At 50.4% G+C, this 22,616-nt stretch overlaps 1 protein-coding gene across 3 annotated transcripts; it reads right to left on the reverse strand.

Annotated features, from left to right (window-relative positions):
- Positions 1–127: 127 nt before the first annotated feature.
- Positions 128–21,158, reverse strand: EXOC3 (exocyst complex component 3). 3 transcript variants are annotated; one of them, XM_055308211.1, is made up of 13 exons: positions 21,092–21,158; positions 19,293–19,483; positions 17,536–17,755; positions 10,540–11,221; positions 8,552–8,669; positions 7,697–7,822; positions 6,536–6,636; positions 5,043–5,153; positions 4,798–4,948; positions 3,425–3,547; positions 1,859–2,020; positions 1,392–1,519; positions 128–593 (listed from the first exon to the last, which is right to left on the reverse strand). In XM_055308211.1, the coding sequence occupies exons 2-13, from the start codon at positions 19,434–19,436 to the stop codon at positions 422–424; spliced, it is 2,238 nt and encodes a 745-aa protein (XP_055164186.1). In that variant the 5' UTR covers positions 19,437–19,483; positions 21,092–21,158; the 3' UTR covers positions 128–421. The 3 variants fall into 3 exon arrangements, with proteins under 3 accessions (XP_055164186.1, XP_055164187.1, XP_055164188.1); XM_055308212.1 differs by lacking the exon at positions 21,092–21,158 and adding an exon at positions 20,825–21,085; XM_055308213.1 differs by lacking the exon at positions 21,092–21,158 and adding an exon at positions 20,299–20,317.
- Positions 21,159–22,616: the final 1,458 nt, after the last annotated feature.

Below are 22,616 nucleotides of genomic sequence, written 5' to 3' on the forward strand. Positions count from 1 at the left end.
AGCCTGCAGCGGGACAGGGCCCCGTGCGGGCTGAGGCACACCCTGAACCTGAACGCAGCTTCCTGGCGCTGGAGGCTTTACCAGACCATCCCTACTAAGAAAACCTTCAAGTCTGGGAAGTCGTCTATTCCCTTCAGGAATTCAGACTCTTTTATTGAGCAGCAGTTCTGGAGGTGTGGACACTGGGCAGACATGGGGGAGACCTGGGGCTCTGGGGACACCACAGCTGCCTCACACAGGACAGCAAGAAAATGAGAAAGCCAGAAAAGCACGGCCGTCAGACTGCCTGTTCTTCACGAGGCCGTGAGCATGGCAGCAGGAGGCAGGCACGCAGAAGTGGGCATCTCGTTACTCTGGCTGCTGCTGGATTCCAGGGGTGGGGTGACAGGCACAGTACTGGGCGAGGCTGGGGCCTGACAGCTTACTTGAGGAGCTTTGCCACGTTCAGGCTGGGAACCACGATCTCCTTGAAGATGGGCACATAGTTTGGGTTTGCCTGCGTCGGGCCCTGCTCCAGCGTCTCAATGATGGTCTGCTTCATGTCCCGGTTGGTATCCCCTCGCATGGCCAACAGTGCACCAATGTGCTCATCCCTGCAGGCACGGGGACACCGGGGACATGTCAGGCTGTGCTCCAAAAGCCACTCACCCCCCATGCCCCACTCAAACTGCCCCCAAGGCTCGCCCGGCCCAGCCTGGCCAATTCTAAGGCCCTGGAGCAGGGTGGACCACCACGGACCACAGGTGTGGGTCCCTCATCATGATAGGAGAGAAACCTCTGTCCTCCTCTCACTGCGGTCTTTTCTTCAACAAACAGTCACAGAGTTGTTTAAACTCTGCTCTCCTAGATCTTCAACAGTCTAACCAGGGCCAGAGGCCCCTGGAGAGCACAAAACTGCCAGTCCCTCCTGGTGACAGCAAGCCCAGAGCGTTGGCGGGAAGACGCTGGCTGAGGCAGGTGCTGTTCTGAGGAGGTTCAAGGCTTCCTTCTCTGAATCCACAGCACAAGATGAGCTTCCTGGAGTCCCTGTGCTCTGCCACCGTCCCCCGCCAGTGCACAGAGTGCGGTGACGCCCCACCTGCACTGGGCCCCCTGCTCCCCACCTGTGCTGACACTGGGAGGTGCGTGGACCAACGCTGGGGTCCCAGGGGCCCCAGGTCCAGCAGCAGGGCTAAGGAAGCAGAGAGACACGGATGCGTCTCTTACTGCTCTCTGCAGGCTCTCTGCTCCTGGCCATGTTCCACACAGCCTGCTCTCCCAGGTCAGGTGTGACCCCAGTGCTGCTCACACCTGACGGTCAGGCCCTACAACCTTTCTCAGTGGCCCTAGGAATGAGCTTACCGCCCCATTCCATGAATTCTAGCTGACACGGACGGCACGTGGGCCTTTACCTGATGTCTGGGTATTTGCTGACCAGAGTGGAGACTTCTAGGTAGAGCAGAGATGGGTCTGTCAGCTTAATAACTTCTGCGATGGCCACAATGGTGTCACAGTGTCCATCTGCATCCTCACCAAACCCCTGGAAGACAGCGTGCGCACAGCTGCCGAGCACCGTGAGGGGATACAGGCCACGTCTCTGTTGAATGTTGTGACCCAGGTGGCCGCCAAAGGCTCAGGATTGGCCCACAGGGGAGCTGCCCTGCATATCCTCAGCAGAGATGCTTTGAAGGTGGGGCAGGCAGCCCACGGAGGCAGGACCAGTCTGGCCAGGGCAGCCCCCATGAGGCTGGGAGCTATGCCCTTGAAGCTACCCCCAGCCACAGGGAGGACACACTGGTCATTCAGTCCCTGACATGACTGGCCCTGATGGGCTGGATTCAACAGCCCCAGGGGGAAACAGAGCCAAGGCAACACTCACCGAGGCCAGCTTCCGGAACAGGAGGCGGAGCTGCGAGGCCTCCTGGACCATCCTCTCGGCGCCCTCCTTGCGCTCCTCTGCGTTGCGGAAGGAGATGCGCTTCTGCATGACGGCCCGCAGGTACTCCAGCACCACGCGTCGCTGTGCCTCTGCAGTCATCCTCTGCGGACAAAAACGGGGTCGGCAGGCAGGCCAAACGCCTCACTGAGACCCCCACCCCGCCCCCATCCACAGACGGCAGAACCTGAGGGAGCACATGGGTGGTTAAGTTATTCACTAGGCTTCTTTCCAGAAGCAGTAAAAGTGGTGACTGTCATACCAGACAAGTCCCGCGGGGAGGGCCACGCGCACGGGCTCCTTAGCACCAACTATGAAATCAACAAACCAAACGTTTACGGAAATAAAGGGTGGCACCAAAAACTGTACCAGCAACACACTAGAGGGTAGCGCCCGGACTCGTGAACAGCCAATAGCCTTGGGCGCCCGAGAGGTCAGTCAGTCTGGTTCCAATCACCAGCTCACCCTACAGGTACCACTTTCACTGGCAGGGTCACAGAATTTCTTTTAAAACAAGGACTCAAATGAGGCCTGTATTGGGTCCAAGTCACCACAGCACAAGAAGACACGAAAGTGTGAGAACCAGAGATGAAAACAGTGTCCCTGCTGACACAATACAAGCGCCTACAGAGATCTGAAAGGATCCTGAGACAAATCCTAGAAATAATCAGAACATTCTGAGCACGAGGTCAGTACATCAAAACCACTTCCTGTAAGCCAGGAAAAAACATTCGCAAAGTCTGACTTTTTAAAATCTATCACTTGTGGGCATCTGGGTGGCTCAGTGATTGAGCTTTTGCCTTCAGCTCAGGACATGACCCTGGGGTCCTGGGATTGAGTCCCGCAGGGAGCCTGCTTCTCCCTCCGACAAATAAAATCTTAAAAAATAAATAAATGTCTCACTTGTTAGAGCAATAACAGCAAGTGCCGCCTAATGCCCGGAAGATCCATGAGGAGGGATGCCCAAGCCCTGTGGGAGGAAACGCCCCTTCGGGGAAGCCCCAGGGGGATGTCACAGCCGAGGCCCGCAGGGATTCTGGGCATCTGCAGCAGGGCTCCTAGGTCCTCCAGGGCCACAAAGAGAAGAGCCCTGGGGCTTTGCTGGAGTGGACAAAAGCTGGCAGCCTGCCAGTGCCCTGGACACAGATCCAAGGGAGGGAACCGCTGCTCGTCCTTGGCCCAGAGGCATGGCCCCCAGCTTCCCTTCTAGGTGTCCTCGGGGCTGGTGAGGAGGTCTCTAGCACAAGCGAGGCCTGGGTCTGTGGCCATGTGTCCAGGAGGGTTTGGTGTGGTGTCAGGGGGCAGTAAGGTTAAGTGAGCAGCAGCAGCATTACCTGGACCTGGCTTACCTTCACATACTCCTGTCTCATGCCTCCCGAGGTTAATAAAACCACCTGTGAATGTCCACTCATGGAAGAACCAACTGGACACTGAGTTCCACACAAGGTGCCAGGGGGGCTCTGGCCTGCAGGTGAGCTCACAACCACATGACTGTATCCACACTCTTACCTTTCTATACGGCTTCTTAATTTTGGCAAAATCACTGAAATAATCTTCCACAGTAACACAAATAATGTCCACGGCATTGGATCCTAACAGCCACTTCCTTGTCATCAGCTCACTGAGATGTTGCTGAAAAGAACACAGAAAATGTCACCTGTACACCGTCCCTGAGTCACATGTACCTAGGAGGAAGGTGCCACAGAGCCTCAGGGACATCATGTAGCAGTGATACACATGTGAAACCTCCACTGGTGTGTAACCGGCAAACACATGCCATAACTGTTGAGACAGTCATCAGCACTACTTCCGTGACGAGCTGGCATTCACTGAGGACATCTGTCTGTACATACCTGCCTTTATCATTTAAGTATGTTATATGGATATCCTGCAATTTATTTACCCAGTCCTGATGGACACCAAAACCTGTTCACATTTTGCAATGATAAACAACACTGCAACTAATCTGTGCATTTCTGCAGGTGAGAGTCCTGAAAGTGTAACTGCTCGGTCAACAAGTACTCGAACTAAAACCCTGCAAACTTTCCACACTGCCCTCCAAAAATGACAGCCTCAGTCCGACAGAGAACACACGATGGCATCTCTGTTCCCACACCTGCAAAACACCTGCTACCCCATGAAGCAACAGAGCATACTTGGTGTGTTTGTCTCTGAAGATCAGAAGACCGAGTGTGCTGTTTTCCCATTTAGGACATTTGTAGTCCCTTTTCTGTGAAAAGGCTTACTCATGTCCTTTATCTACTTTTTTTGTTATTGTTTTTTTTTTTTTATTCTGAAATAATTTCAAATGAATTCATTTCATGTGTTTTCCAAACCATCTGTGAGAAAATTACAGCCCTCACAAAATGATCCCACCACTCAGCTACTTCCTTCCCAGCAGGACCTCCGGTGTCTGCCCCTGCATCTACATAATGCTAAACCCCTTTTTGTATTTCTGAAATAAATCTTGTTTCTTGGTGTATCATGCCTTTGATAGGATGCTAAATGCATTTTGTTAATGACTCGGTTTTGTATTTTTATTCGAAGCTGAAACTGGTCCATGTAATGTGTGTTCGCATTCCAGTATCAAGAATTTGCTCATGACTATACTGTCTTCTACATGTGTGTTTCCATTTTGTAATCCACTGAGCAGATCAGTCCCTTTAATATTTCCTGGCAATCTGACCAACTACCCCAGAAGGACCTCAAGTGGGCCTGTGTCACACAAGGCTCACATTGCAGGGAAACAAAGGCCCGTTAACAGTGAGAGACGTGAACTGCAGTGTCCGCTCTGCTCAGGCACAGGGTACGTCGCAGAGGGTACAAAGGATGGAAACACTGTTTTCAGCCTAGAAATGAAGCAGCAAAGAGCCAGACCCCACCTCCAGGTCCAGGAAGACCTCCTCCAGCAGGCTGCTGCAGCCCGCCTTTGCAATGGCGTCCAGAATCCCGTCCATGCTTGGTTGGCTCAGAGACACGCCTTCTTCCATGTCACTTTTCAAATACTTCCTTTTTAAACTGACTATGGATTCTCTGTAAGGAAAGAGTTGAGGCTCGGTGAAGCGGCTGAGTCTCCTTACCTCCCGCTCTCTTGCTCTTGGGTCACTCTGTCACCGCGGTCACTTACTTAAAGGTCTGGCAGTTGTTGATGATAGCAATCATGTACTGGACGTAGCAGTGTGGGTGCTGCCGATTCCGCAGGTGCTCTTCTTTGTACGACTGCGCTTCCTCTTTGTATCTGAGAACACACAGCACCCGCCCCCGCCCCGCAAAACTCTCAGTAAGGGGGCACCTGGGGGTGTACCAGAAACCAGGACGACATTGCACCTGATAAATACATTTGGCACTACTAGGATCTGGCCAGGTGCGTCTTTAAAAATAAAATACATTTTTGGATAATCTGTACAAATGAAAAATCAGGGAAGCTGATCATTCTAAATGGATTACTGAAAATAAATTTTCTATCAGGCTTTGAAGTATGATTCAGTATTCCGATTATATAAATATTTTGAAGTATTTGTGAGCAGAGAATTATAGAACACTACAATGCACTGTACATATGTTTAAAAGACCTTAAAAAAGGAGCAAACAAAACTGGCAATTAAAGGGAAATAATTACGTACTCTACCTTTCTGTCCGTGTGGTTCAGGAAATCAAAGTTTTGGGGTTGATGAGAAAGATTTCCTCGTTCTCCTAACAAAATGACTAAGGCCATGATCCCCAGGTGCATCAGTGATGGGGACCCTGGGTCTCTAGGGCAGGAGAGAGGGACATGCACTGTGTGATGTACTGCAATGTGGAGCATGCACATGGCCTATGGAGGGTTCTTGCAAAACAGTGAATCCCACAAGCCTTTAGATCTAGCCAACATGTGGCTTATAGGGATACAGGATGGCCATTAGGGATAGACAAGAGGGTGCTGGGCACTACTAGATAATCAGCTGAAGGAGGGGCGAGACCATACTCCTGCACCCAAGACCTGGGAGCCCAGAGGACCCCACACACTGCGGATCTGCTGCCAGCCCAGTCTCAATGTATAACTAGAAAAAGGGTCTGAAAACCACTGGGGAAACCCACATGTAAACTTGGTGCAGAGGACCCTGAGGTCCAAGTTAGAACAGGGAATGACATGCCCAAATGGGATCTGCTTTAAAGTACTTGTGGGGGCGGTGGGGAGTGCAGATGAGGGTGCTTTAAAAAAGGAACAGCTTTTTAAGGGAGATGAGGGGTCAAGGTTTTTTAAGCCATTCTTTCTACTGCAGTGCTGAAAATCTTCAGGGAGGAGTCAAAGGGAGGGGCATCCTGGAGCCACACCTAGCCCCCTGGGAGGGCCCACTTAGACTGAAGGAGTCCCTCCCAGGCCCTGGGCAGTGCAGATGAGCAAAGAAAAGAAGCCTCTGTCTGGAGGCCCAGCAGGCCCATCTGGGCTCTCAGGAGAACAGCGAATCCATTCCAAAGGAGGATGGTAAGAAATGGCTTATTTCAAAATAACAAAGGTCATGCAGCATATCCAGACTTAAAAGCATTTTTTAAATATCAGGCATATTAAGACCAAAATTTTGCTTTTAAAAAGTTTTAAAAACATGTACTTTCTAGATGAGCACAGTCAAAAATACATACCTACTCAGGAAAGAGTTCATTTGCTGAAGACACAGAACGAGTACCTTTGTTTTCAAATCTTCACTTATCTGAGCAGCAACTTGAAGATTCTGTTCGAACATCTAGAAATTGGAGAACTTATGAATTCTAATATAAACTCACAAAGGTGCAAGTTCCCTGTTATGTAAAACCCCTATCTGCCAAGTGCTATACTCCAAATTCAGAAAGAAAAAAAAAAAAAAGAAACCACTCAAAAACTAACAAGTTAAACCTTCTCACCAGGTGAAAAGACCCAAGTGAATCACTTCCTAATTACCTGCAAACAGGCTGGTCTCCACAAAGAGGGAAAGCTGACAGGGACACGGGGCCCAGGGAGGTCGGGTGCAGCTGGGGTCATATGGGTGCCAGGGGCTGGGCTGTGATCTGTGACGCCGATTCCTTACGAAGCACTGGGAGCTGACAGGAGCCACAGGTGGAGAGGTGGAGAAGGAAGGCCCAGTTCACCCCAGGCCTGTGGTACGTGTTCTGTCATGACACCAGTTTCCAAAATAAAGGAAAGGGTCAGGCCCCACCTGCTGCTAAGGGGTCACCCAGATAGATGCCCACAGTGCTCACTTGTGCCCAGCTGGCACCCAAATACATTCCAGTGACATGGTCCCATCACGGATTAGAACATGGCTCAGCCCTCTTCCTGCCAGAAACCTTCCTCCAGAAAGAAAAGCCAACAGGCCCGAAGGAAGGACAGTAAGAAGCTGGAGGACACCCTGGGTGCCAGGCATCACGAAGTAAACACACCATAAGAAGGCATGATTACTGTGAAAATATAAAGGGCTCTCGCCCAGCTTATATTCAATCAGGTGGCATTTTTGAGGACAAATCTCAGCCACTTACAACATCAGAAAACATCAAACAACCAAACTCAAATCTGAGCATCGCATGCAAATAACATGGAATTAGGTTCTAGTTCAAATTCAAACATTTTAGGAAAACTAGAGTAACTCTGGGTAAAACTGCTTAGCACTGGTGTCCCTTGATGTCTCCTGCTTCAGAGAGAGAGGGGCCTCAGGCATCAGGTGGGGCTCCCTCTGTCTTTATAATGGAGGGAGGCACTCACGGTCATTTGTAAAACTCACAGACCCCAGGAGCAATCCAGCAATGAACCCCAGAAGTACAGGATGGTACCTGGAAGACGATGGCGGGGAGTGTCGTCTGGTAGTACCCATCCTGGTCCGCTTCGGGCTCTGTCTCTTTTATCCAGTCTTTCTTGTCTGTTTCTAGTGCTTTCCGCAGCCAGGCAATGATGTTTGACTAAAGAAGTTTAGCATTGCAGGAAAAGGAAGAACAGAACAGGCCCCCTGAGGCAATGCACACAGCATCTCTCTGCAATGTAGCAGCGGTAACCAAACTCAGGGCCCTGGGAGTTCCTGTTTCCAAACCAGGGGATGCCAGGGAAGCCATCCCACAAGCTGCCTCCACTGATCACCTTTCGGATGAGCAGCACTGCAGGAGGCCAGGCTGACAGGCCTTCAGCAGGCCTGTCCATGGAAGACCACACAGCCCTCACCTGCTGCCCAGTGTGAGGCTCAGCATCTCAGAATGCTGTCTGCTGCTCGGGCACACTGTCCTAGGAAGCAGACCCTGACCTCCTCATGTCACTCGTAGACCATCTGGAGGTCACAGGAGAGGCGGGGGCCTTAGGCCCCCTGTGCCACCCTCTCAATCCTGGGCTCAGCTCTAAGAGGCTGGCAGGCACCACTGCCCATGGACAGGCTCACCATTGTAGTCAGATGTGGTTTCTGTACCTATGGAACACACATCCCATTCTCCAGATCCAGGGCCAGAGAATGAGCCACCCTCTCCACTAACTGGCCAACACACATTTCAAGACCCAATTTCCCAGAACCAGAGCCCACATATCCTTCGGAAGCCGACATCAAAGCAGGTTTCTCCCCCGCATTCTGTGACCTACGGGGCCTCGGTTTTGGTGTGACCTAGAGAGCCTACACAGCGTGGCTGGGCACACACTGCTCTACTCACCGTGAGAGTTGACATGTATGTGTCAAGCAGCTCAGAGACCACATCTGCAGAAAGCAAAGGCTCCAGGGTGCTGACATCCACTTCCGGGGCCAGCTCCATGTTCCCCATCATCTCTCCACTGCGGCAAAACCAGGGATGACAAAGAATTATTACTGGGCAGACAAAATGCTTAGCTAAGCATTGCTATTTCTTTTGACACACAAATGCCCAACCACCCTCAACACTGTGTCAGGAAGGGGAAGTGGCCCCCTGGGGAGAGCACTGGGCAAGATGTGGCCACACAAGGCACCTCTGTCCCTTGCTCTCAGCCCCACTGCATGCACATCACACAGGAAAGCCCGTGGTGGGGAGGTCAGCTTGGTCTGACCCTGGGGAAGGCCAGGGCCTGGCAAACCCTAGGTGACAAGTACACAGGCTCTGTCAAACAAGGGAATGGCACACAAGCACCCTGATTCAGAAATGTGTGCGCTGAAGAGAATGCTGCTGATCCCTGTGCTTAACAGAGCACAAGTCAGCAGAAAGCATTAACGCGTTCAGGCAACTGTGCTTAAGAAGACAGGGATGTGGACGGAATTTCAAAAGAAAGTATCCATGAAAAGCAATTAATATCTGTGTGTGGTTGGGTTCAGAAAATTCACATGCCTTTTGCTATATTCCCTAAACACAAATTCACAACCAAACATGGAGTCCTAACAACTGGTCCACTATCTGTAAGAAATACAAGGTATTCTGGAGAGTGAAGGCATTCCATAAGATTTTGCAAGTATCAAAACACTACTCACTCAACCTACATTTTCACCCAAGAACCTTAATTCAGTGTGAAATGCTTCTAGTATGAAAGTAGTTCAGTTTTTCCCACAAGAAAGTCCAAATGCTAGAAAGTGATGGCCAGTATGCAGCAATCCACACACAGAAAAACACACAAAACTCAGACACAAAACTGTGCACACCAACAAATGCACACCCAGTGTGGTGGCCAGAGCAGGGACGAGGGCCCAGGGCTAACTCTACTCCTGCTCCCCACCCGCTGGTCAGGTAAACAACGGGTGCGACCCCCCGCACCCCAGTTTCCTCAAGCACAGAACAGAGATGATCTAACCTTCCTCATCAGGTAACGTGACACGGAGGCCTACACAGAGAAGGGAAAGGATGGGAAGTGGTGATCACTCCGACTCATGGGCTGGGTGAGAGCAGGGCCGGGGAGCCAGCACCCAGGCCTGGCACAGTGAAGCTGCAAACATGCCAGTAACCACCATCATGAGTGAGAGATAATTTCTCCTATTTTCTTATGTTGAGACATACACATTCTCTACTATAACCAGTTACCAAAATACAAACTAAACACCCCAAATCTTATTGCCAAAGTAGGTTTAATGAATTTCTGCACACAAGCAATAAGACAGACTAAAAATAATTCCAATACAGCAATGTACACTGTTCTCTATTCTCAAAACCATGCAAATCAAAATGCACCGTCTCCGCAGCTAGCCAACCTTAAAAAATGTCAGAATACCCCACCATCGCCTCAATTCTCAAACCCAACCTCACACCAATAAAAGCACAAAATCGCTCATGTCCCTTTTGTGAAGTGACAAAAATCTCAAGGCTGAAATGCAAAAAGAACAGACTGTCCTACGGTACTGGTGAGAAGAAAGCAAACAGGGGCACTGGAAGCTAGGAGGGAGCCTCTGACTCCTCACCCATCCAATGGGGTGAAACCATATACTCGGTGCCACCAGGAGGAGGATGTGAGTTAGTGCATAGCGGGCACCTGGGGTCATAGGAAGGCCCAAGGCTGAGCTGCTCGACAGAGATGGGACATCAAGGGCAGGGGCACCACAAGAACACCAGAGGCTGGGACCTGACCTCAAGAGTAAGCCCACAGATGGATCAGAAGACTTCCAGCAGCAAAAAACAAACAGGGTACTGAGCACACGCTAGAGGAGTCCGTTCTACTAACAGAGGTACAGAAGCACACCCAGACACACCTCGTGTACGTGTTTAAAACCCACGTCAATAGGCTCACGATCTCATTGGCTTCCAGGTCTTCAGACGCAAGTTCCTGCATCCGCGTGCTCAGGGCCTGGTGGTACATGCTCAGGAGGTTTTTGAAGATCTCATAATGGGGAGGGAAACACTGAACCATCAGGTTTTTGGCAATGATGAGGTCATCTAGGACGTACTTTCTTATGATTTCCAGGTGGCGGACAAGCCACATCTTGTCGGACTCCCTGGTATCTGCCTGGGTACCCTCAATTCTCGTAGTCACAGTTCTGTCCAAGATGATAAACATCTTCTCCTTCCAATTCTTGGGCCTCCCGGGAGGAACAAAACTAGTTTGCTTTTTTCGATCAAGTATGCGCCTGTCAATTTTTTCTTCCCTTTCGATAATTCTAACAACTGAAACAAGCAAGGTGGGGTCACGGCGAACAGTGACCAGCGACCTCTGCAGCACCATCCAAAGCTGCTTGGCTAGCTCGTCTGAGAGCCCCTGCGTGCTCCCAAAGTAGCTGTGGATAAGGGTCATGTCGCGAGTATTTCCACTGTCCATGCGGTACTGCTCATACATCAGCCCATCCCGGGAGCACTCCAGGTCCATCAGCTTCCGATGCGCTTGCAGGAGTGCCCCTTGTTCTATGAGGTCCTGGGTCTCTCTCACAATCTCGGGCACTAGGGAAAAGGCACAAGAGGGCACTGTGAAAAACCACACAAGGCTGTGCTGGACGGTGGCAAGATGGCAGAGGAGGGAACCTGTTACCCAGCCAGACAGCATTTTCACTGGCAAAATCTGAGTAACTATTCTGTAACTGTGCAGTCTGCAGAAGGCAGGCCACTTCCAGGAGGCGGCTTGGCCGTAAGCCGCACTGGCTTTTGGTCACTTTCAGCTCTTGGCACAGGAGCTTCCCAGCCCCAGCCCACCATGCATTCCTGAAGCAGCGTGCACACATCTTGAGGGAACCAGAGAGAGCAAAAAGGAGCACGTCTTCCAAATACTGGGGATCTGGTTGCTGCCTCCAATCAGGGAGATGCATAGTGGTGGAACCCATCGTTACTGCACTCAGGCTATCCATGCTGTAAACTCCTTGCCCTAGAGCCAGTGACTTAAGGAACCAGTGCCTTAAAAAAAAAAAAAAAAAAAAAGGAACCAGTGCCTTTTCCCCTTCAGACATTAAAGACTAGAATATTCAAGAGCAACTTTATATACAGGAGAATTTAAAAAGTGCCTGCACAGGCTCAGGGAAAGGTCCAGGTTCAAAAAAGACTTGAGAAGATCTTTAGTTTACATCTCAGTCTGATTCTCAGCACAGAGATAGTTTACAATAACCAAAACAAAAACAGTAAACAGAAATCAGACACCCTGAGAAAGAGGAGAATCTGGTTTTCAGAGTTATTATGTTATTTGATTCAAATGTCCAATGTTCAACAATAAAATCGAAAGACATAAAAAGAGGAAAGTATAGAGATTCAAGGGGAAAAAATAATCCCTAAAACACTAGGTGGTCCATCTTTTAAAACAAGTTGTAAATGTGCACCAGGGACTAAAAGATGTGGGGAAAGTCTAGAAAATGATCAGGAACAAAATGCAAACCTCAATGAAGAGACAGGAAACCTACAAAGTAACAAAAAACAATTCTGGAGATAAAAACTATAGTAACTGAAACAAAAAATCTACTTCAGGGATTCAAGGGCAGATCTAACAGAAGAAAAAACCAGCAAAGGTGGGACAACAGAAATTACCAAGTGTGAGGGCCAGAAAGAACAAAGACCAAAGCGGAATGGACACAGCCTAAGGCCTGGGGAGGCATCAAGTGACAGCACGGGTACTGTGGGCACTCCAGAAAAGGAAAGAGGGAAGGAGACAGAGAAGCTGAATAATGATCAAACGTGCTTAACTTGATCAAAGACAGGAATATAAACATCTAAAAGCTAAATAAACTCCAAGGAGGAATTACTCAGAGACCCAGAACAAGACACATTAAAACAAATTGCTGAAAATCAAAGACAAGGAGAGAACCAGGAAAGCAGTGCAGGGAAGCAACAGATCACTTACAAGACAGCCTTAGTGAAGCCACAGGCAGATTTTTCATCTGAAGCTTTGGAGGCTGAGCGCAGGGGGCTGGGAGCATCAAATACCAAAAGAAAACAACTGTCACCCCAGGGCTGGACATCTGGCAAAACCATCCTTCAAAAGTGAGGGAGGGGGCACCTGGTGGCTCTGTTGGCAAAGCGTCTTCCTTCCGCTCAAGTCATGATCTCAGGGTCCTGAGACCAAGGCCCTTGTCGGGCTCCATGCTCAGTGGTGAGCCTGCCTCTCTGTCTGCCTCTGCCCCTGCTCATGTGCTCTCTCAAATAAATAAAATCTTAAAAAAAAAAAAAAAAAAGGGGGGGGGATCCCTGGGTGGCGCAGCGGTTTAGCGCTTGCCTTTGGCCCAGGGCGCGATCCTGGAGACCCGGGATCGAATCCCACGTCGGGCTCCCGGTGCATGGAGCCTGCTTCTCCCTCTGCCTGTGTCTCTGCCTCTCTCTCTCTCTCTCTCTATTGCTCCTAACTCTGGAAAGCTACTGCAATGAATTCTAGGTGAGATGAAAGGGCACTGGACAGTAACTCACAGTGGGATGGAGGAATAAAGATCCTAGTAAAGGCAGATACTCGGGCAGCTGTAAAAAGCTAGTGTTAGGATAACTTTGGTTTTTTTTTTTTTTTGATAACTTTGGTTTGTAATTTTACTTTTTGTTCTACCTTATTTGTTTTTAAAAAGATTTACTTATTCATTAGAGACACAGAAAGAGAGACATAGACACAGGCAGAGAGAGAAGCAGGCTCCCTGCGGGGAGCCTGATGTGGAACTTGATCCCAGGACCCTGGGATCACAACCTGAGCCAAAGGCAGATGCTCCAACACTGAGCCGATGAGCCGCCTAGCCATCCTACTGTTCCACATAATTTAAAAGATTAATACATTTAGGAAAAAAAAAATTATTTGTCCAAAGCTAATTATTACTGTAACTGGTTTATAATTCCACATTGCGTTTTCTACATAATTTGAGAGACTAATGCATATAAAAGAATCAATCTAAGTTTCTGGACAATGTATAAAGATGTAATTCTGTGATGTCAATAACTGAAAGGGGCGGAGGACAGTATCATGTAGAAACAAAGTTTTTGCTTGTTACTGAAGTTAAGCTGGTATAAATTCAGAGTATTTTAACTTTAGATGTTAAATGTAATCCTCATGGTGACCACAAAGAAAATAGCTTTAGAATACGTAAAAAAGGAAATGGGAAAGGAATTAAAACATTTCACCATAAAAAAAAATTTTTTTTTCAACTAAACACAAAAAAAAGAGGATGCAGAAATGACATGCAAGGGACACTGGGTGGCTCAGCGGTTGAGCATCTGCCTTTGGCCCAGGGCGTGATCTTGGAGTCCCGGGACTGAGTCCCACGTCGGGATCCCTGCATGGAGCCTGCTTCTCCCTCTGCCTGGTCTCTGCCTCTCTGTGTGTGTCTCTTATGAATAAATAAATAAAAATTAAAAAAAAAAAAAAAAGGCAATAGGGCGCCCAGGTGGCTCAGTCAGTTGAGTGTCTGCTTTCGGCTCAGGTCATGATCCCAGGGCCCTGGGACAGAGCCCCACATTGGGCTCCCCACTCAGGGGGAAACCTGCTTCTCCCTCTCCCTCTGCCCTCCAACTTGTGCTTGCTTTCTCTCTAGTGTTCTCTCTCTCTAATAAATAAAATGTTTTAGGAAAAAAAAAAAAAGGTGAGAAAGCTATAAGGCACATAGAAATCAAATAGCAAAGTGACAAAAGTAAGCCACTTATTTTCAGTAATTGCTCTAATGTAAATGAATTAGACTCTTTAATCAAAAGACAGAGACTGGCAGAATGAATAAAAACACAAGATCTGACCATATGCTATCCACAAGAGATTCACTGGTGATCCAAACAGATTGAATGAAAGGGTGGGAGAAGATGTTCCAGGCAAACAGTGACCAAAATAGAGCAGGAGGCTCTAATACCAAAGTAGACTTGAAATCAACATGTTTACAAGAGAAGAAGAAGGCATGATATGTTCATCAAGGGCTCTTTGCAGCAAGAAGATACAATTATAAACAATTTCACACCTAAAGAGAGACCATCAAAATATACGAAGCAGAAATTCACAAAACTGGAATACGGACAGCTCTCTAATAATATTTAGGAGACCTGATGATGTCACTTACAGTAGTGGACAGGACAACCAGTCAGGAGGTAAGTAAGGACGTAAGGACCTGAGCAACACAATCAACCTACACCTAACAGACACATTAAGAGCACTCCACCCAGTAGCCACACACATGCTCTTCCCAAGAGAACATTTTCCAGGACAGACCTTATGTTAGATCACAAATTAAATCTCGACAGATTCTGAAACATATTCTCCAAAGTATCTTCTTCAACCACAATGAGATGAAGTTAGAAATCTGTAACAAATGAAAAATTCACAAAATAGTGGAAATTAAACAACACAATCACTGGGTCAAAGAAGAAATTGCAAGAGAAATTAGAAAATACTTAAGACAAATGAAAATAAGAACCCAGCACACCAGAACTTACGGGATCAGTAACAGCAATGTTGAGGACAAATGTATAGCTGTCAATGCATATTTATGTTAAACAAAAAGAAAAATATTAAATCAACAACCTAACTTTATAACTTACGGAACCAGAAAAATAATAAGCTAAACCAAAAGCTACCAGCAGGAAGGAGATAATAAAGAGGAAAAGAGAGAGAAACAAAACAGAGAATAGGAAAACAACAGAGAAAATTGATAAAACCAAAAGGTGTTTTTTTGAAAAGATCGACAATTGACACATTTAGCTTTAGCTATGAACTTGAAAAAAAAAAAGACTCAAATACTGTAATTGGATATGGAAGTAGGGATATTACCATTGACTGTACAGAAACAGGATCATGAGAGTACTATGAACAATTGTACACCAACCAGTTAAGATGACCCAGATGAAATGGCAAATACCTAGAGACTAACTCATGAAGAAACAGAAAATCTAAATATACTCCCAACTAGTAAGGGGAGGGGAAATGGGGAGCTATCGTCTAGTGGGTGCCAAGTTTGGTGTTTTTCTTTTGTTTTACTAGCATGTCAGTGACATACAGCAGTGTACAGTTTCAGTTTTACAAGATGAAAAGAATTCTGGGGGCAGACTGGGTGACAGCTGCACCATAATAAAGTATGTAACACCACACAACTGTACACTCAAAAACTATCAAGATGGTAAAATTTTTTTTTAAACAAAGTTTTTTTTAATATTTTATTTATTTATGAGAGAGAGGCAAAGACACAGAGAGAGAAGCAGGCTCCATGCAGGGAGTCTGATGTGGGATTCGATCCTGGGACTCCAGGATCATGACCTGAGCTGAAGGCAGATGCTCAACCACTGAGCCACCCAGGCGTCCCTCAAGATGGTAAATTTTATATTAAGGGCCTCTCCTATTAAAACAAAGTGGAGGAAAAAAGGCTGTATGCACAGTACTCCCGAATTACAGGCAATGCGAAGGAGGTCAAACCAGCACAGTATCTTCCCAGTAAAGTCTACTCCTAACAGAAACACAGATATAACAGAGCCTTTCATTCCTCAAGGGAAGAAAATTATTTTCAAGTCCTGTAGATGAACTTCTTCCAGTAAAGTAACTCTTTGGTTATTTAGCATTAACTTTACAAGACTGGAAGGAAATATTACCAGTCCACAGGAAATCGTAAGAAGGGAAATTAACTAGCAAGGTGCTGGCCCAGTGTCATGAAGAACATTTGGGCCTGGGGACTACATTCCAATTCCAGGCAGCCAACTGTCACCAAGTTGAGCTATTTCCTTAGCAGCCACTATGGAGTTGTCAATGCTGTGCTATTCATGGGGACGTGTGAGAAGCAACTTGGAACGTGGCTCGAAGTACCGGACTCTGGGAAAATAAGCATGCAGACAGCAAGGGAGCCACGCAGTCAACAATGCTGCCATCAGACATGGGCGTGAGAGGAGTCTGAGGAGCAGGGGTGGAAGAGGACACAAATCACCAAGGTACAATGTGACTGGAGCAGGACCACCCATGCTGTGCCTTTATAGTGGTGCAAAGAACTGTGTACCACATTACACTCAGGCGTTAAGCAGAATTTAGGGGAAGGACAGAAGGAATTCACTGAGACCAGACATAGGATAAAGGAAGGGAAAGGGTCTGACTATCCTAAGGCTTCTTACTGGGATGTCAAAGGTGGGGGATGAGGGGTAGGAGAGGCTCTGGACTGTGCTGAGCAGACATGGAGCCCCACCCCCATGACAACTGAGGCTGTTCCTGGAGAGGCTGCAGAGCATACTTACTGGTGAGGTACTAGGACACAGCTCTCAAAGGGCTACCCCCACACTCCCTGTCCCCACACCAGCCCCAAGGCCTCCATCAGGTCCCATCAAATGCTGACCAAGGCTGCAGAGTGTGTTCTTTCTCTACCCTCCCCACCCCCTGGCCTGTGCACACTCTTCTCCACCTGCGAATGGCCACTCGCCTGCATTACCTCTCCAGGTGGGAGCTGGCCCCTCTCTGTCCTGTTCACCCAGAACAGAGAGATGCGTCTCTCTTCACCTGTCAGAGGCCCACCTGGTCTACTGATCGGACAGCAACACTGCAGACTCAGGAATGAAGCTAACAGCACTTATTTTGTTCACCTATCCCTGTGAACTACACGCATTCTACTGGTCTGTGCTTGCTCAACAGGTCCCTTCCACTCTTAGTGCAAACAAGAAGTTAACAATACAGGTGGGAATCAAACCCACTATCTACCCCAAGGCAGGTCTACAAAGTACACCAGACAGAAGCTAGATCCACCTGTGCACCACCCTAAGAGGGAGGACAAACAAATCACAGGAAAGAGAATAGACAGCACTGTGCCCAAGGGCCAAGGCACCCGCCATCCCCTGCTGTTCCCAGTGGCCACCTGAGAAGATGTTCTTGAGGTTTTCCACGGCCGCAGCAAGCTGGCTGTGCCGCACGACAGCATCCTTCACATCCTTGAGGCTCTCAATGGTGTTGATGCTCTGCCTCCAGTCTTTGCTTACGTCAGCCAGGGACCGCTGGATGTCTTTGACGTCGTTCAACGCGTTGTGGAGCTGGCTCAGGCCTGTGCGCACACCATCCAACTGGGACTGGATCGCAGCCTAGGAGAGACACCCAGAGGTGAGGGCATTGTGAGCAGAGCTGAGATGGCCAGGAACAAGTCTTCCCCAGGACGCTCAAGTGCACAGGAGACAAATACAGTAGGTGGGAACAGTCATTACTTGGAGAAAAGAGAATAAAATTCAACAAGGACTTAACTAATTCACAAAATAGCTTTTCCTTTTTTTCATTGCTGCCTTAGAACAGAATAATGCCTTTTAAAGTTTTGCTGAGAAGACCTCCCAACTCCTTACCCAGGCCCTCAGCCTGAAGATGCTAGACACCACCATGGGCATGCCTCAGGTCCTCTGGCTGCCCCAGGATGACCACACACATGGTTCCCCAGGCATCCCTCAGGCCTCATCCAAGACAGTCAGGACTTGCTCATCAGCTTTGAGCTAGAAGGCCTCCTGCCGCTCAGCCAGGACCAGACTCAGCTCAAGGAGGGTTGGCCCCACCGTGCAGAACTGGTACATCTGAGATTTGAACTCACTCCATGGGCATGCCGAAATGCCATCAGCAAGGGGTACAGCCAGAGGGAGGGGACACGGAGGAGTGTAAGTCAGTGGAGGGAAAGGCCAGGAACACATTTGACCCAGGAGCAGGAAGTTGCCCATGGAAATAATTAATGACGATGGTAATGGACTACACAAGGTTTCTAAGGCCACAATGATGATCCTCAGTTAATCCCACAAGTTTCTGGAACAGATTAAAATACTGACTAAAAATGTAGTAGATCCAAAGTATTTCACAAATTAAAGTAAAACTACTGTTTTAAGTAAGTCCAGTCTTTGGAGGCTTCATTTTTGGTACAAATGAATGATCCTCATCCTGTCTCATCAAGCCTGCTGCTGGTGAGTTTTCAAGGGGAGAGGTGAGTTCACTGTCATAACAGTGTGAAAATGAACTTTCCTCAAAGGCATTCTCTTTACCCCCAGGACCGCTCTGCTGCCCATCAATCACCCCAGACCATGATCCTAATGTTTTTATAACTACACTGAATGTATGTGTTTTAACAAAACCTCACCTCTTCATACAAATTAAGTTGAAAGCGAAAGCAATGATAAAATACCTTGAAAAAGAATAATTTTCTTTCTTGCCTCTCTCTCACATTCTTAATTTATATGCCTTGCTCTCCTCCCTCCTTCTTCCCCAGGGCCAACAGAGTACCAGGCACAGCCAGCCACTGTGTGCTGGAAAGTTCTAAACAAAATGCCTTTTAACAAATAAGCTAGGTGCTATGCTTCCAGTATTGTTTAAAAGTTAAACGGACACTTCTAGGTGCTTAAAACTTTGTTCCTTCGGTATTTCCAGTATTCCTGCTATCTTCTCTATAAATCTACTGCCTGGTAACGTAGTGTTGGAAGGAATGTCTTAAGTAAAGCTGATGGTCCTATTCTGTTTCCAGATCATCACAAAATCTAATTTACCAAAATGACAATCGTGATGTTGTGCAGGAACCCGAAACTCCATATCCATGGATCTATCCTGACTGGGAGTAAAGGATCTATCCCGACTGTGGCCTCTCTGGTCGTGTACCTTCAGTCTGGCCTCCACGGATGCCTTCTTCCGGGCCTCTCTTCTGCGGTACTGCTCTACTTTGTCCAGCTGGTCTGGGCGCTGAAGCATCCCAGCAACCCTCTGGACAGCTGTTGCTACAGCCTCCCGGTCTGTCTCCTTCATGGTTAGAGAGCAGGTGGGGTGTCTGCACCAGTCATACTAGAGGAGTCCTGCGTGCACAGGGAGAGAAGGGAGCAGGAGGAGAAGACAAGTTAGGACGGGACAGAACTCATTTCCTGTAATGGTCAGCTGTTCACAGACGCTACAAGAACTTCTGACAGCACCTCTCCAGCAAAGCTGAACTCCTTAATACACCTTCAGGGCGTGATCTGGAGACAGCTGTACCTTTGAGCAGAGGCACGTACAGTTAAAGCTATGAACAAACAGAGGATGTGTCGATGTGGCCTGCAGACCCCTCATCCTACCAGAGGTCCATCTCCAAGGTACTTCTCTCCCGTGGACACAGCCAATTTCTGGAGCCTTCACAGCAGCTGTTGGCCACACCGGTGAGGCAGCAGAGCCAGGAGGCCGCAGTGAGGAACAGAGGCACAGGACCAGCAGATGCCTCAAAGTCTCACCCACCCCCAGCTCAAGTCCCAGCACCTGCCCTAGGGTTCCCCTCAAAAACCACTACTGGGGCACTGGGTGGCTCAGTCCATGAAGCACCTGACTCCTGATTCTGCCTCAGGTCACCATCTCACCGCCCTGAAATGGAGCCCCAGGTCAGGGCTCTATGCTCCCCAGGGAGTCGCCTTCGGATTCTCTCTCCCCGTCCCTCTGCCCTCCCCCGCCTGCATGCGTGTTCGCTGGTAGGCACACACTCTCAAATAAGTAAGTCTTTAAAAATGTTTAGTAATGTTTATAAAAATCACTACTGTTTGTAGTATCTGAAACTCCACTGGTACATTTAGGAGGCATGACAAACAAGACGAGAGGGCAGAGCACAGGTGCAGAGCGCACAGGCTTGACCCCAAAGCCAACCTACCATCCACCCCAGCGGCTGCGGGGGCCGGGGCCGGGGCCCATGCCCAAGGGGTATCCGGTGACCTCCTGGCCAAGGACAGGGTCTGGTAAACGCGCGGCCCCCTGACCCCACACCTTACAGGCCCTCGGCATCCGTGTTTTCTGTACACAACTTCTTAAAATGATGAGAAACACCCCTCTTCTCCCTGGTCCTACCCCAGCCCCGGTGCTCTCAGCAGAACCCTGAAGGCGCGGCAGGTTCCCAGCGCCTTCCGCACGCAGGTGGCCCTCCCGCCGCTTCCACACGAAAGCCAGCGGGGCGGGAACGCGCGGAGGGCAGGGGCGACGGCCGACCGACACCCAGGAGGCCGGCGAGGCCACCGCAGGTACCTCTGCACCTGCTCTGCACCTCGCCAGCAGCGACTGGACGGCCGCTCCCCCGCACCCCGCCCTCACGCCCCGGCGGCGCCCGCCCAACGACCCCCCACCGGCCCCCGACCCGGGGACCTAGCCTCCCCGGCGCCTCCGCCACCCCGCGTCCTCCTCACCCCCGCGGCGCTCCACCGGCGGCGCTCCGGGGTGGGTCCGCGGCGACCTCGCCCAGCCGGGGGCGGGGCTCCGAGGGGGCAGGGCCCGGGGCACCGCGACGCCGCCGCCTCCGCCTCCGCGAGGCCTTCCGGGCCGCGAGCTCCGGGGACGACAGCGCAGCGCGGACGTGCTTGGGAGCTGCCGCCGCGCTGCCCGCTTCCCAGGCCCCAGACTCCGGCGCCCACCGCCGGAGCCGCCCGCCGCCGCGGCCACCCGCGACCACTCACCACAGCCGCCGCCCGCCGCCGCCCGCCGGAAGTGAGCAAGCGGGCACTTCCGCTTCCGGTCACGCGCCGCAGGGGCGGGGCCTGAGCTCTCGGAGTAGCTGCTGGAGGCGCCCTGGGCTGGGGGCCCGCTCCCTGCACGCACCCGGGGGACCGAGACCCTCAGGACGGGGTCCCCGCTCCCTGCACGCTCTCCGGGGGGACCGAGACCCTCAGGACGGGGTCCCCGCTCCCTGCACGCACCCGGGGGACCGAGACCCTCAGGACGGGGTCCCCGCTCCCTGCACGCTCTCCGGGGGGACCGAGACCCTCAGGACGGGGTCCCCGCTCCCTGCACGCACCCGGGGGACCGAGACCCTCAGGACGGGGTCCCCGCTCCCTGCACGCTCCCCGGGGGGACCGAGACCCTCAGGACGGGGTCCCCGCTCCCTGGACTCTCCCCGGGGGGACCGAGACCCTCAGGACGGGGTCCCCGCTCCCTGGACTCTCCCCGGGGGACCGTGACCCTCAGGACGGGGTCCCCGCTCCCTGCACACTCCCCGGGGGGACCGTGACCCTCAGGACGGGGTCCCCGCTCCCTGCACACTCCCCGGGGGGACCGTGACCCTCAGGACGGGGTCCCCGCTCCCTGCACGCTCCCCGGGGGGACCGAGACCCTCAGGACGGGGTCCCCGCTCCCTGCACGCACCCGGGGGGACCGAGACCCTCAGGACGGGGTCCCCGCTCCCTGCACACTCCCCGGGGGGACCGTGACCCTCAGGACGGGGTCCCCGCTCCCTGCACGCTCCCCGGGGGGACCGAGACCCTCAGGACGGGGTCCCCGCTCCCTGGACTCTCCCCGGGGGACCGAGACCCTCAGGATGGGGTCCCCCACTGAAGACTCTCTGGCACTCAGACTCCACCCCAGCCTGTTGCGGTGAGAAGCACCATTTGCCTCAAATCTGAGTGAGGGATGCATCGTGTGCTCAGGATGGACAGGCACCTCCTGGGATCAGCCACATTCACACACAGGAGGGACTCAAGCGGGCAGGACCCGGAGTAGCAGGGAGGAAGGTGCAGTGCGGTGCGCGTGTGCAATGTGAGCACGGGGCCGGGGCGGGGGTGCTGGTTGCGAGCCCCCACATCGTGGTGCGGTCCTGGGTCTTACTACCTGATGACCCATCCCATTGTGGTTCCATCAGTCCCTAGCAGTTAATGAAGGTATATTACTAAGGTCAACAATGAAGAATGTAAACAAAAAGATAAAAATATAATTGTAAAGGCATTTTGAAATTAGTAAATACTTTGCCAAAATTATCAAAGCTTTGTGGACTTATTTCAAAATATAGCCACATTTATCATAGCTGGGTAGCACCTTGTGCTATTGACAGTTGCGTGTGGAGGTAGGACTCCCCATAGCTTCCTCAGCCGGGATGCTCAGTACTGGGATGGCTGTTGTTGTTATTTCTTTTTAAGATTTTATTTATTTATTAATGAGAGACACAGAGAGAGGTAGAGACGCAGGCAGAGGGAGAAGCAGGCTCCCTGC

This window comes from Nyctereutes procyonoides, unplaced genomic scaffold (genome assembly GCF_905146905.1).
Source record: "Nyctereutes procyonoides isolate TBG_1078 unplaced genomic scaffold, NYPRO_anot_genome, whole genome shotgun sequence".
NCBI classification, from domain to species: domain Eukaryota; kingdom Metazoa; phylum Chordata; class Mammalia; order Carnivora; family Canidae; genus Nyctereutes; species Nyctereutes procyonoides.

Bases quoted from the DNA above. Each gene is read 5' to 3' on its own strand.
- EXOC3 (XM_055308211.1), bottom strand. From the start codon at position 19,436: ATGAAGGAGACAGACCGGGAGGCTGTAGCAACAGCTGTCCAGAGGGTT. The intron at 2,021-3,424 runs GTAAGAGTGTGG...TTTTGTCCGCAG, and splicing joins TTAAGAAGCCGTATAGAAAG to AGGATGACTGCAGAGGCACA. The intron at 1,520-1,858 runs GTGAGTGTTGCC...GCTGTCTTCCAG, and splicing joins TGTTCCGGAAGCTGGCCTCG to GGGTTTGGTGAGGATGCAGA.